General features: G+C 36.4%; 2 protein-coding genes across 2 annotated transcripts; both read right to left on the bottom strand.

The window, feature by feature from the left end:
* Positions 1-376: 376 nt before the first annotated feature.
* On the bottom strand, positions 377-1,318 carry LOC123602673 (olfactory receptor 8K3-like). The gene has a single exon (XM_045487136.1). The coding sequence runs from the start codon at positions 1,316-1,318 to the stop codon at positions 377-379; it is 942 nt and encodes a 313-aa protein (XP_045343092.1).
* Positions 1,319-10,523: 9,205 nt separating this feature from the next.
* LOC123602672 (olfactory receptor 8J2) lies at positions 10,524-11,471 on the bottom strand. The gene has a single exon (XM_045487135.1). It carries the CDS (start codon positions 11,469-11,471, stop codon positions 10,524-10,526), a length of 948 nt encoding a protein of 315 aa, XP_045343091.1.
* Between the last annotated feature and the right edge of the window lie 4,093 nt (positions 11,472-15,564).

Here is a 15,564-nt window from a genome sequence, read left to right as displayed (position 1 = left end):
TTCTATATGCCTTATGCCATTGTGGTGGGGACTAGCATTTATTTAACATTTAGGCAAAGACATTAGAAAGCCTTTTAAATAATAATATCTAAGGGGAGATGTATTACAACAAACCCAAGAAACAATACAAGTTGTCTTCAATTGTAGCATAAGTACTTAGGAATGTGAGAACAGTAGTCTGGACTTCAGTCACCTCCACTGAAACCAAAAATGATATCAGAAGGATCATCATTACTGAAACATCTGTACATTGAAAATGGGAAAAACAATTCTAGTTTTCTGTGACTTTTATACATTAGTCCTTTCTAAGGCCTATGGCATATAATCAACAATAGTCTATAAACTAATTTATTGTATACGTAGTTCACAGTGAACTCTACATAGGCAGTTTGTGCAGATTTTTCCATATCCGACGCAGGGCACCTTTTACCTCTTTGTTCCTCAAGCTGTAGATCATGGGATTCAGCATAGGTATTATCAAAGTATAAAATACAGAGGCAATTTTATCAGTATCAAAGGAATGACTGGATTTGGGTTGCACGTACATGAAGAATAGAGTTGCATATAATACAACGACCACTGTCATGTGGGATCCACAGGTGGAGAAGGCCTTGTGCCTGCCCTGTGCAGAGTTCATGCTGAAGATGGCCATCAGAATCAAGATGTAGGAGACAAGCACTATCAGAAGAGATGACACCAAATTAAATGCTGAAAAGATCAGTATTATCAGCTCGATGTCACATGTGCTTGAGCACAACAAAGTTAATAAGGGAAGATTGTCACAATAAAAATGTCTAATGACATTATGGTCACAAAAGGATGACATAAAAATCTTTATGGTGATTATCAGAGACAGAAAGGCACTGTAGACATAGGGGACAGCCACCAGCACCCAGCACACCTTTTGTGACATAACAACCATATAAAGCAGAGGATGACAGATGGCCATATAGCGGTCATAGGCCATTGCTGACAGAATGAAAAGCTCGCTGATGATGAACAAGATGAAGAAAGCCAGCTGTGTGGCGCACCAGTTATAGGAGATTGTGTTTTGATTAGCCATGAAATTGACTAACATTTTTGGTTCTACAGTTGTTGAATAACCCAGATCAGTGAGAGCCAGGTGTCTGAGGAAGAAGTACATGGGTGTTTGTAGCCTGGAGTCCACCTGGGTGAGGATGATCATGCCCAGGTTGCCCACCACTGAGATCACATAGATGCTGAGGAAGAGTCCAAAGACGGCAGCCTGCAGCTCAGGCCGGTCTGTAATTCCCATTAGGATGAATTCTGTTAGCACTGTTTGATTTGGTTGGTTCATCCTGGCCATGAAGGAAGAATGCTGTGGGAGGAACATCACAAGAGTCCTTGAGATTCTGGAGACAGCATCTGTTCCCATTTTAGAACCCAAAGTCATTATGGGTAAGACAAATCCAAGTTTTTAGATGAGGTGACTTAAGGGGCGCCTGAGTGGCTTAGTCACTTAAGCGTCTGACTTCGACTTAGGTCATGATCTCACAGTTCGTGGGTTTGAGCCCTATGTCTGGCTCTGTGCTGGCAGCTCAGAGCCCGGAGCCCGCTTTGGATTCTGTGCCTCCCTCTCTGTCTGCCCCTCCCCGACTCACGCTCTGTCTCTGTCTCTTAATTAAACACGAAAAAAGAAAATTTAGATGAGGTGACTTGAAACAAGACTCACCGCCAACATTGAAGCTGGAACCAAATTTAGAAAGTGTTATAACCTAAGATATATAGTAGCCATTTTTTTTTTGTGCCAAACGCTAGCTACAATTATCAAGTATATACAACCCCTTTATGACTCTGTCAACAGTGCATCATTAGAAACGTTTGATCTTGAGTGGGAATCCTGATATCCTTTTTAGAAATGTTTTTCACTTAAAAACTGGAAGGAATTATAATAAAAGGAATACCCTCTACTTCTTGCCCTTGCAACCTTAGTCTCAACCTCCAGAGAAAACCGTGATTAACTAATTGAATAGATTTTGATTTACTTTCTCACTATAACTCTGCATACTAATGGCATTCCCATTCCACCATTCATTTCATTTTCGAAACCGTATTATAATTTCACTATGGTTTTATGAGCTTTAAATATTGTTGACGATTTTTTGAGGGTAGACAAGATAGCTATTTTGCGGAAGTCCCCAACATGTGCACTGTAACGTACGTAAGTAACTTTTATTTTCTCTAGAATAGTGCATGTGAAATTTCAGCACGTGTATGTGTTTTTTTTTCAGTTTATGATTTTTGCTGTGTTGCATACCAAGTGAGACCTGCATTTAGAAGTTACTCAATATGAGAAAAACACTAGGTGCCATTCTCACATTTGCTTTGACCTAAGAACTAATACCTCTGATGTTGGCTTAATGTTGTAGTTACAGTTTGCTAGCACATATTAAAGCAAATAAAAATTATTAAAACGTATTTGCTAATGTACCCCCTAAAATTATCCAGAAAACTGCTATAAAACAGTGATTCAACAAAGAGAAATGTCACTCCAAAGTAGGCAGTGCTATTTCGAATGCCTTAGAGACTGGAAAATAATATTGCATGAAGGACATGAATGAAAGACAAAGATGATAGGGAACAAGGAGAAAGAGATGTGGCATGATTTGTTCCATGTACATAAATTTTACCTGCTTAAATGTACATGGACCAGGACAAATGATTATTTGATCCAGATAGAGCCAAAGGACCTGGCATGGACAGAAATGGAATATATTTACTATATTTTAATTTGAATACAATTCTTACCCCTTTATTTCATCTTCCGTAAAAATACATAAAATGGTTGGTTCTAACACATTGAATTTAAGGATTGAACTTTATCTACCTCTACTTTTCCAACTCTTTTCTCCTTCAGATTGTTTTTAAAGGTAGGTGCTTCCAAAGTTTTGTGGGGAAAAAATCATTTCAAACTCTCCAATATATAAGAAATGAGGACTACAGTGTGACTCATTCTAGGAGGCACAAAATCCTGATTTCAAAAATAAAAATATAATTTAAAAAACCACAATATATTCAGGCCTATAATTTCACTTATATAGATATAAAACCCTAAACAATACTAATATATTATTGGTATCACTTTTAAAAATGTATAAGAATTATAAAACAGTTGTTCAAGCTGTGTTGATTCCGTGTTTGGCTGGAAGGTTTAATTTTGGAAAATCTATAATTAGAATTCACCACATTATCAGAATGAATTATAAAACAAAATGACCATTTGAGTAGATGAGGAATTAATAATATTTAGGATAGATAAAAGCTATAAAACTTAAGAATAAAAAGAAAATTCCATAATGGTAGGATATCTTATAAAAACTAGGCAGAACCTACTCTTAAAAGGAGAAAAATTAAAATGTTTTATGGAAACATTATAGAAGCCTTAAATAAATTAGTACAAATACTGTGTTCCTAGATTGAATAATGCAGTGACAAAATGTCAATTCTGCTGAAATTAGTCTATTTTCTCGATGCCCTTACAATTGAAATCTAAGGATATTTGTAGAATTTGCAAATGATTTCAAAGGCAATGAGAAGACACAAATTATATGGAATAAGCAAGACATTTTGAAAAGACCAAATGGTAAAATTATAAAGCTGGAATTATTGAAACAATATGGCATACATCAGTGGAACAGAATAAGGACTTCAGGAAAAGATCCATGAATGTATAGAACTATAGTTTATGACTGAAGTAGCATGTTAGGACAAGCATGCAAAATCAAACTATTCAGTGGAGCTAGGGAAAATGTTTATCCCTCTATAGGATGAAGAAATCGGATATTTGTTCATCCTTACAAGGTCAAGGGCCTAACATTATAAGAAAAGGTTAAACTTTTATAACCTTAAAATGTTAACCTTTTATAACCTTAAAAACTAGAACCTCTGGTTGCCCACAAATAAAAAATTCAAGTTTAATTTGGGAGATAAAACTACTTCACAAAATTTGCTCTACCCAAAAATCTATTCAAATTAACAAAATATCAACAGCAAAGCAATAACAAACATTCACTAGCGACAACCAAACAAATGACAAAGTCTAATGCCTGAAGCTACAAAAATTATACCCAAAGAAAGGACTAATCCACAGTAGTTCGTACAGTTGGCCAAACCTCTTCATCCCAACATCCATTTTATTGTGATTTTACAAACCCTGGAGTTCTTCTGAAATTCAATGGAGTATTAAATGGCCCTTCTCCCACCAGCCCTAACCAAGCACTGCCTGAAAAGAAACGAGGAAATTGAGCATCACACCTGACTCTTATTAGATGAAAGCAGAAACTCGAGAGCTGTACCAGGACCAGGAGGATGGACATGAGTCCTAGGATGTTCTCTTATGCAAATGTAAGCACCCAATCTCAAGTCAATATTCTGTAACATTTTGCCAATAGCCTCAACTGAAATAAATGGGTTGGTTAAATGGAGAACATTGCTCTCCCACTCAGAGGAGGGAGGAAAAGAGAGAGGGAGGCAAGGAGAGAGGGTGACTTTAAGCTGAGCTTGCAAAAAATGCTGACTCCCCCTTCAGGATGTTTATTGTCTAGAATCTCAACATAAATGTAGGAATAATGACAAATAAAAATGACGTTCCTTATCACCTTCAATGAACATAATAATAGTGTAAACATATACCATTACTCCAAAGAAACCTGGTTATGAACAGACGTTATTAATATACCTGATAGAATCTACTGAGTCTGGAATTGGTGACTATATTCATATCTTTCATTTAAATTGGAGACAGCCATCAAAAATCATTGCTGCAGCTAATCTAGCAATCATTATAATCAGTGACATCTACTTACCCTAAGCGAGGACTGGCTTCTTGTTCCCCCATGCGATTATGAGCCTGACTGCTGTGAGAAGAATTTATGAGTGTCCCCTCCCTTCACGACATTCCCCTGGGAGCTTCAATGCACTTCTTGGTTATTCCCAAAGCCTCGGAGAACAGGAAATGATGCCACTGGTGTTTGCTAATTATCCAGAGTAACTTTGATTTCTCTATTCAGGAAATGTTTTTTGTTTGTTTGTTTTGTGTGTGTGTGTGTGTGTGTGTGTGTGTGTGTTTACATCTACAATTCACCTGCTTTAATTAGTTGTTATTTTTATTGCATTTACTCAGGTATCTGGATTTAATAGATTATTTCTTATATGTCTTAATCACCTACAAAGTACATATTTTTGGCATTTCCTGCAAAGACTTCTTCTATATTTTATGTCTGAGGATAAAGACACAATTATCTAAATATGGCCTATAGGGTTTTAAAAGATTCAGAAGGAATAAAAGTTATGAATATGTGTGTAACTCCTATATTTATTTCTTTTTCTAACCTCAAGGAGTAAATTGAGTTAATGACACCCTAATTCCACATCCATGTATATCTTGAGTACTAATTTTCCCTCTCCACTTGTATTTCTCTTCTCCACATAGGCACCTCCTTTACAAAAACTAATAAATGTCTTTACAATGGAATATAGTTTTATAAAATAAATATGACATATGCTTTAAATTGAACAACATATTACATAGCTCATTGATATCTAAGGTTCTCACTCAATTATATGTTTTTGAATTATATTCATTTTATTACCTGAATTCCAATATTTTGTTGATTTCTATTTAAATAAAATTGCTATAACCTGATTCTGTCCTCATTTACAGTAGGTTTGCTCCCATAGTAATAGGCATGTAGTTAGTTACCAACTTTTGATTTTTACGTGTCTCACCACAATTAAAAACTTTGTGTGTGTGGTCCCCACTGACTTATGAATGAACATGTCTGTGATATATCTTCTATGTCTCTGACTTGGGAAAAATAGGTACATTTAATTTATTTAAATAAAGATGGTTCTACTTAAAGGTTTCTTTCATTAATATATATTCCACTATCAGTATCCAAGCACACCATAGTCTGGACATCTAATTTATGAATATGTATGACTTGTACAAATGGTAAAAGTTGCAACAAATAATTAAAATCGGATGTAACTTTACAGAGATAAAATTGTTTTTCTTGGTGTAATACATTATTTTTATTATTATTTTTCAATGTTTATTCAGTTTTGAGAGACAGAGACAGAGCGTAAGTGGGGGAGGTGCAGAGAGAGAGAGAGAGAGAGAGAGAAAGAGAGGGAGACACAGAATCTGAAGCAGGCTTCAGGCTCCAAGCTGTCAGCACAGAGCCTGACGCAGGGCTCAAACTCACGAACCAAGAGATCATGACCTGAGCTGAAGTCGGCCGCTCAACCAACTGAGCCACCCAGGCGCCCCAATACATTATTTTCCTTAAGGAATCCAAATATTGGTCTAGATTTGAAATAGAAACATGCACTAAATATAATCCATGCCAACAAAGAAGTTCAGAAATTATAACAAAGACAGATACATGTTAATTTTAATTTATTAAATTAAATTTTAATTTAATTTAATATTAATCTTACTACTTGAATGTCTACAACAGTGATAATGCCAATAAAATAGTTATCGAGGTGACAAAACCTTGACACATATCTTGAGGCAGAGGTTGGGAGATGACCTCCAAATCTTGCTTTTCCTCCTGGGCACCTGGCTGGTGGGATCTCAGCCTCCTGGCAGTTAGGAGTGGAGAAGTGGCCGACTCACCTGTGGTAACAGAGCATCTCCCCGTCTGCAGCCAATCTCTCCACCACTGTGCACTTGCCCTGAATGCTTCCTACAGCGCCTTTCTGTTTCAGAGATTGTAGTTCCCTCTAGTGGACCATGCAATGCTGATAAAATGTCGAAAAATCGTGAGAGAGGAAGCCAACAGAAAGAAAATTTATTACAAAAGAGATCAAGAAACTATTAGTTTTCCCCCAATGTCATATAATCTGTGATCAATATGCAATGTTTTAGGCATCCATATCTTAATATGAAAATATCTTACCCACATATTTCGTAAAGGTTTTAAATTAATGTAATATAATCTCATGAGTTCATGTCTTGATCACTTTTTGTGATTGTGCAAACATTCATAACCTTTATCATTCACAAAAACTATTAGATCTTTGAAATAGCCATTTTAAAGTACTTTTTTGGCACTTTATATTTAAAAAATCATTAGTAACCTCTTCTGACAATTATGGCTAAAATTGCTTTTGTAGTCAGATGCTTCTTGAATTGAAATAGAATTAGCATGCAATTTTATATTAGTTTCAGGTGTCTAACATATTGATTCTATAATTCTATACATTACACAGTGCTCACCATGATAAGTATAGTCACCATTATCAACATTGATTACTATTACAAAATTATTGAATATATTCTCTATATAGTACCTTCCATATCTGTGACTTATTTATTTTATAACAGGACGTTTGTATCTCTTAATCCCCTCTCTGTATTTTGTTCATGTCCTCACATACCTTCTTTCTGTCAACCACCAGTTTGTTCTCTGTACTTAAGAAACTGTTTGTTGGTCCGTTTGTTTTGTTTGGATAGCCCACAAGTAAATGAAATCATATAGAATTTGCCTTTCTCTGTCAAACTTATTACACTATTTACCTATTACCACCTATTACATAGGTCTCTCTATGTTGGCACAAATTGAACAATCTCATCCTTTTTTATGGCCAAGTAATATTCCATTGCATTTGCTTTTTAAGAACTAGATATACTCATATTTACATTTTAGGTAACTCATAGTCTTGTATTTTTTGTACTGAGGTAAAAGTTTACCAAAGCTATTCTGTCAATAAAATTTCTCCAACCCAAATAATGATTGTTCGTAAAAATGGCTGTTTAGCTATTGAAAGAGTCAAAACCAATCCTGGACAGAAGCTTAGATGGTGCCACAGGGCATAATTTGTGGAAGAATATCAAGCTTCATAAGTAGTACTTCTGCCTTGCACAGAAGGAAAGAAGAAAAAAAAATATCTGTAGCTTTTATTGAGACACAGAGAGAAAAGAAAGGCGGAACAAAGAGGGAGTAAGACAAGGAACTAGTAAAAGGTTTAAGTCTGATGATATAAGAAAAGCAGTGGAGAATTATTTTGTTGGGCTTTAGCTAAGTTTCTCTAAGCAAAAGAAACCCGATGCTATCATAGAAATCTCTATTTTGCCTCCCTCCACCCATATGTGCAGTGAAGTCACTTCTTTTTTGAATGATTTCCTTAACAATATTTTTTCATTGCCATGGAGGTGGCTTGTGGAAATAGCCATTTGAAAAGGAGAGTTGATAGATGTGACCTATGGCATGTTTACATCTGGTGAATGCTTCTGGACTTCCAGGCAGATGACATTAATAGATCAAACCAAACTTATATAAACCTTAAGTGATTAAAAAAAATCTCCATTGGAAGACTTACAATTCCTCAATATAACTTTTGCATTGAAAAAAATTCAGAATCATACCAATCTCTGTTATCTATTAGATTATTGATATAGTTGTCAATATTTAATACTAGATATATGTCTTGGGACATAAGTAAAATATTAAGGTGTATGATCATGGTGATTCAAAGCATAATGAGCTGCTGTGAAAATAGTCCTTCAGTAAGTTTTTGGGTTTGAATTTATGAAATGGCATTTGCTCTGCAGAATTTGGGAAAGTTTGATGGTTTTTCTTATTTTCATGGTCTTGAGAAGATTCAGGGTAGGCCACCCAAGATTTATGCACTTGAGATGCTCTCTGCCCTGAGCATCCCTACCTACGGAGTCAGGTCAGTCTACTGCCTCTGTGGCAGCTGCAGAATGAGGGGCCTTGTGGTGTCATTTGAAGTTTGTCCTAGCTTTATAGGTGGTCAGACTTTGTCTTATGACTGTCTTGCATCTTCTCTCCCCCCTCACCACTAGGGGGATCTTATTGTCTCTGGACACCGGTGCCATGGAAACTGCAGAGCAGTTAGGTAGGAGGAAGCTGGAAGCACAGGTGACTTAACATCTCACAGGATGAGGTTTGATCAATTGGAGATCAAAGCTGACATATAAATTATTTTCCCTATCTTATTCCATGGAAGCTTGGTGCTGGGCTGATGTGCCTGCCTGGTTGGTTGATTATGTTGATTCATCATTTCTGATAAATGTGTACAAGTGATATGTGAGTGCATGTGTATGTGCGCATACACTTTGGAACCTTTGAGCCAAATGCTTGGTCGTTTCCTTATTTCAAAGAAGGCTTTGTGTATAGTTTGTTTAGGACAAATTTTGTAGGTAATGCATGCAGAAAGGGTATATAGTATGTAAGCTTTTGTAATAGTGAATGAGACAGACATAATGTTTTAGATTGCCCAGCTTCCCAAAATATGCCAATATGGATATAGATGTTTTAGGCAGAAGAATATGCTCCCACCTACTCACCAAAAATGCCCATGTGCAACCCCCAGAAGTGTGAAGATGTTCCCTGCTATGTAAAATGAGACCAGAAGTATCCATCATACAGGGTGACTTTATGTTTTCAGCTTTGCTCTTTATTCATGACTAAAGTTAGAAATTAGCTCATGGACCTGAGTGTCATGGTTCCTGTATTTGGCTTGTTTCTGACTTCCCTGAATATTTCCTGAATTTACTTTAATCATAGACATTGACTGACCTTACATTCCCTTGCATTCCCTGACCAGTCTCCCTTAGTCCATTGTAAGTTAGTATGTACAGTTACATGTACAGACAGAGATATGACACATAATGACTGTTAACTGTGTGTGTGTGTGTGTGTGTGTGTGTGTGTGGTCATGGTGCCCTTGAGAACTGGTGTCACTTTGAGAACACTGGCTTTATTTTTGTTCTAATAACACTTTACTTCAAAGCACACTAAATAAACATGCTAAAAGATGTGGTGTTTGTTGTTATAGTTCAATACAGACAATGAACTCTACATGAGTGTTTGTTACGAGATTATGACATGGAAATATTGATTTCATGTCACATTGGTATGAATATCAACATTTTCCTTTGTGTACATGCACCACATGAGAAGAATGAAAAAGTGGAATCCTCATTTGTGTTTTCTTTTTCTGTTTTCCCACGTGTCCTATTTCCATGTATATCTAAGCATTCTTGTTTGGTTTTTATTTTCCCTGAAAGGTGATTTAAATTTATGTTAAGTGCAAGATAAAAATGGATTCTAAAAGGTTAAGAAATTGAACAATAAAATACTGCAACAAGTAAAAATAAAACTTTTAACAGCTGAACAAAACAAATATTTGGTGAGGAAGATAACGTGACTCTTAACCAACTTCCAAGCTCCCAGACTTTCTCTTCCTTGATTAGAAATCCTAAAAACCCAGTAACAGGTTGTGTTGAGCTCTAAAATATGCTTATTTTCAAATTATTGTTTACTATTTAAATAAATGTACTTTCTTTGGTCAACTAACACATTTTGTATTAGGGAGAGTTGCGTATTTGAGGTTGGAATCGAAAGGGTTAAGATTTTACCATTGAAATTGATAGAATTTTTAACTATTTATTGTCTCTGCACTTAGCAGAGATTAGCTTTTCAGGAGCAAATAAAAACCCTTAAAAGAAGACACCTGTAATTTTAAATTTACATGAATTTGAAAGACTGACATGGCTTATTTAGGAAACTCTTCAATGCATCCTTCACATCCTTGTTCCTTAGGCTGTAAATGAGGGGATTCAGCATGGGTATGACCAGGGTGTAGAAGACAGAGACCATTTTATCAGTATCCAATGAGTGGTTGCTCCTTGGTTGCAAATACATGAAGAGAAGGGTCCCGTAGAACACAGTGACAGCCATCATGTGGGAGGCACAGGTGGAAAAGGCTTTTTGTCGACCCTCTGAGGAACGTATCCTCAAAATGGCAAGGACGATGTTGAAATAGGAAATTAGAACAATAATCATAGAGAAAAGCAAATTGGTCCCTGAAAAGGTAAACACTGCTGTTTCTGGAATGTAGGTATCAGAACAGGACAATGCCAACAAAGGGACATTATCACAGTAAAAATGATTGATTACATTGGAAGAGCAGTATGATACAGAGAACACACAGGAGGTGACAGTCAGTGCTGTGGTCAGACTGTAGAGGTATGTGAGGGATACCAGCAGCAGACAGATCTGTGGAGATACCACCACCCCGTAGAGCAGGGGGTTGCAAATAGCCACATAGCGGTCGTAGGCCATTACAGCTAGCATGAAAATCTCAGCCACAATAAAGACTAAGAACCCACCCAGTTGGGCTGCACATCCATAGTAGGATATGGTCTTCTTTGAAGCCAAGAAGTTAACCAGCATTTTCGGGGCAATGACAGTAGAATCGCCAAGATTGATGATAGCCAAGTGCCTGAGGAAGAAGTACATGGGGGTTTGAAGCTGAGAGTCAACACTGGTGAGGGTGATGATGCCCAGGTTCCCTGCCACGGTCAACCCATAGATCACCAGGAAAACAAAGAAGAGTGGAATCTGGAGCTCTGGGCGGTCTGAGACTCCCGTGAGAATGAACTCAGTCACCGAGGTGAGATTCCCTGGGGCCATTTATTTGGTGGCTTTCATCTTCTAAAGGAGAAAATGGAAGGAGATTAATAGATGATGAGATAGATTTTTCTGGTAGATGCTAGAAAGTAAGATGTTTTATTTAAATCAGATTCTTTTGTTCACAAACCCTTAAAAGTGTCAGATCTTAATTTTTTTTCCAATTCTTTCACAAAATTGAAAAATATGAACACTCTGAAAACCAATTTCAGTTTTTTAACACTGTTTTACCAAGCTTTCATTTTTTCATTCGGTGTTAGATATAGCTTATTGGATGAATATACATTATTATATTATTACATGTATCAATGTTTTATGACTGTATTAAATATATTGATTTTAATATTGGAAGAATATATGTGTGTGTGTATGTGTATATATATATATATATATAATATATATATATATTCATGCCTGTATATATTTCCATATACACACAGGCTCTGTGTATATTTCCTATGATAGAAGATAGGTACCTATAAGAAGCTGATGAGCCAGAGTGACTTTCACTAACATTCAGTTAGTTTTTCATTAGCTGCCACTGGTTTTTCTCTTTAGCCCATTCCGTGTCATCATCCTTGGGAATTTCAATATTTCCATAGGAAATATTTTGCCTATGCTGTTTTTTCTCTTATCAGTTTCTACCACACCTCACTGCTTCATCTGTCCACCGACAGACTACATCTCAGTAGTCTTCATTCTTAGTGCCATTCTGAAACTTAATTTTTAAAGAAATCACATTTCTTTGGCCAAATAAACTAGTCCTTTCTCTCATTCTGATGTACCTGCTCTGATGGTTCTCTATTATTGTGCTCTGGCAGCCCTTTCTTTTCCCAGCTTATACCTCTATCCTTTAAATTGTTTAAGGCCTTGGGGTGCCTGGGTGGCTCAGTTGGTAAAGCATCCAGCTCTTGGTTTCGGCTCAAGTCAGGATCTCATGGTTTGTGAATTCGAGCCCCTCATCAGGCTCTGCACTGACAACATGGAATCTGCTTGGAGTTCTCAGTCTCCCTCTCTCTCTGTCCTTCCTCTGTTCATGCTCTTATTTCTCAAAATAAATAAAATTTAAGTCAAATCAATTATTTAAGACCTGTTTTGATGTTTTAAACAATATTACTTTTGTTTTGCTCAAATTAGATCATTTTGTGTTACTTGTACAGAGAAATTTATGGAGAAGATTGCTAACATTATTCAGTATGTAGTGTATGTGCTCTGGACCCAGAACTACGCTAGCCATCTCAAAATAATGCTCTCATTATTCTGCAAGAGTGTCCTAGAAGATGGATGTAATTATTTCTTTGTCTGAAGAGACAGTTGAAGCTCAATGAAATTAAGACTCAAGGAGTCTATATAGGATATTGGCAAATTGTATAGCTTTACGGTTTTGCTTTATGTGTTTTGTTTGCTTGTTTGTACGGTTACTTGGTTGGTTGGATGTTAGTCCACCAATTACTAGTTTGTGATTTTTATCAAGCATTTATATGCTTTCGTTGTGTAAATGTAATGAGATAATACACAAGCACAGGTTACTACAGAGACTGATAACAATAAATGCAAAATAATTGGTGCCAGCAATTATTGTTATTAGCATGTTTTGAACAATTTTCTATAGCGGTTTCCTGTTTGTGTCCTAGTAATCCATTCTACCTGACTGAGGAATTCATAGTTGAAATAGGAATAGGAAGTGAATTATTATTGTGCATATCCAAGCAACTGGGACATGTGATTTCTAGCTATCTATTTAACAAACAAATCAGGATGTGTTCTCCCACAACCTTATTCTTTCTTAAATCTGTGATGTTTGTTTGTCTAATGAAAGATACTGTATTCCAGGTGCACCTGAGTGTTTCAGTCATTTGAGCATCTGACTCTTGATTTCTGCTAAGGTCATGATCCCAGGGTCCTGGTATGGAGCCTGCTTGATTTCTTTCTCCCTCTCTCTCTTTTTCTCTCTCTCTCTCTGTCTCCCTCTGTCCTCCTCTCTCTCTCTCTCTCTCTTTCCTTATGCCCTTCTCCCCCACTCACACACACTCTGTCTCTAACTGAACAAAATAATTAAAAAAATTTAAAATTAAAAAACATACTGTATTCTATAAATCAAATATATGTCTGATGAGCTTATACGAACAATTGGGTTGCACTAGATACCCCGTATCATTTTTCCCCTACCACTGCATCCGAAAAGAAATGCACAGGCAAGTTTATTGTTGAAAACTGAGTGGCGACATTCACTTTATGCAAAACATTTATTTGTTTGCAGCTCAGTGCATGTTTCACTTTGAGAAATAATATATTCAAAAACGTATACTTAATTTCACAAAGGCAAAAGAGAAACCACTAACAACATTAATTATACGTTGTCTACTATGAATTCATGCAATTAAATTTTAAACAGATATATTTGCGTGCAACAGTAGCTATTATTTTCCTTTTCTAGTGAAATATTATTAATGACAAAGCTAGGTTTTTGTTTCTAGAGATATAAATCACTGAAATAAAATATTTTTCTCCTGTTTCTTCAGAAGTGTTTCTGACAAAATTGTTTCTGATTAGTTACATTAGTTTTTTACACATATTTTTTCAAATTTGTTTTTGAAAAGAAATACAGTAAAACCTTGGCTTGAGAGCACAATTCGTTCTGAAAACATGCTTGTAATCTAAAGCACTTGTGTATCAAAGCGAATTTCTCCATAAGACGTAATGGAAACTCAGGTGGTTTGTTCCACAACCCAAAAATATTCGTATGAAAATAATTACAATACTGTAATACAAAATAATAAATAAAAGACAACTTATAAAGACAAATAAACAAATTCACCTGCACTTACCTTTGTAAACCTTCGTGGCTGGTGTGAGGGAGACAAGAGAGAGGAGGGTTATTGTGTAGAACGACTTTCACTATCACTAATGGAATCACTTCTATCTCTTAACTCAATGGAATCTTTTTCTTTTCATGCGGTTTCAACAAAGAACTTATCCAATGGCCTAGAATGAAGCAAAGGATTCCTAAGCTTACTCTTGTATGGAAAAGCATAGGACTTTCCATAGGTACTTTAAAGTGACAAAAAAAAATGCACCAGTGCCAGTTGTAGCCACCTTCCAACATTCTGAAAATTCCTTGATTTCTGCCAAACACTGTGGCCTGAGACCAAGCCTCCGAGCATGAGAGATGATCACCCACAATCCCGCAGTGAGAGAGAGAGAGACAGAGAAAGAGAGAGGGAAGGAGGGAGAAGAGAGAAGAACCCTTGGCTCAGTTGTGATCATGTGATGTTTGGCATTACATACTACTCATATTGCAAGACATTGATTGTTTATCAAGGTAAATTTATTAGAAATGTTTGTTTGACTTGCAGAACACTCGCAGGACAAGCTACACACAATCCAAGGTTTTACTGTATTTTATAAGCCTAACAAATAATAACACGTCAGTGAAGGAACTTTAAATATGTACCTAATACTAGTCATTTATATCACAGTTTGGCCGAGAAATAATACTGCGACAGTTGTTTAACTGCTTCTGAAATGATTTCAGTATTGGTCTCTAGCTGTACAATTTGTCTTAAACTTATTTAAACTTGAGTTGTGTTGGGAACAAACTGCATCTCGATATGAGGTATCAGGGTTCACCAGCAACATAAACCTGCCTGTTGACATCAGGGGATCTTTCCACCAAATAATTTGTCACCCTGGGCAATATGAAAATCAGAAAGAAGAGTAACTTATTTTTGTTGATGTTAAACAAGTGAGTAGGTATTTCCTAGGGAAGAAATCTTACCTTTCAGAGACACTTCACATGCTGCCTGTGTGGTGTGGCGTGCCTTCAATTCTGCCAGCTCTAAGGCAGAAAGCATTACTCTTTACCCTAAGGTGAAATAGACTCCTCGTAATGACTATTGGTTATTCTGTAGAAATGCTCACACGGTCCAATTTATCAATAGAGATTCTGGAGACCATTGTTTGAGTCGTTTCCCTGTCCCTTCCACCTGGCCATCCGGGGGCAGAGATTTGAGTCCTGAGGAGAAGAGAATAGAGCAGATATTTCAGTCCTGAGTGTGATTTGAATTGGTAAACCTCCCCGAGTACTTCGGTCGTC

This window comes from Leopardus geoffroyi, chromosome D1, assembly GCF_018350155.1.
Source record: "Leopardus geoffroyi isolate Oge1 chromosome D1, O.geoffroyi_Oge1_pat1.0, whole genome shotgun sequence".
Taxonomy (NCBI): domain Eukaryota; kingdom Metazoa; phylum Chordata; class Mammalia; order Carnivora; family Felidae; genus Leopardus; species Leopardus geoffroyi.
This window is presented reverse-complemented; position numbering and strand designations above follow the sequence as displayed.

Excerpts from the sequence above, each read along its gene's own strand:
- LOC123602672 (XM_045487135.1), bottom strand. The coding sequence starts at position 11,471 with ATGGCCCCAGGGAATCTCACCTCGGTGACTGAGTTCATTCTCACGGGA.
- LOC123602673 (XM_045487136.1), bottom strand. The coding sequence starts at position 1,318 with ATGAACCAACCAAATCAAACAGTGCTAACAGAATTCATCCTAATGGGA.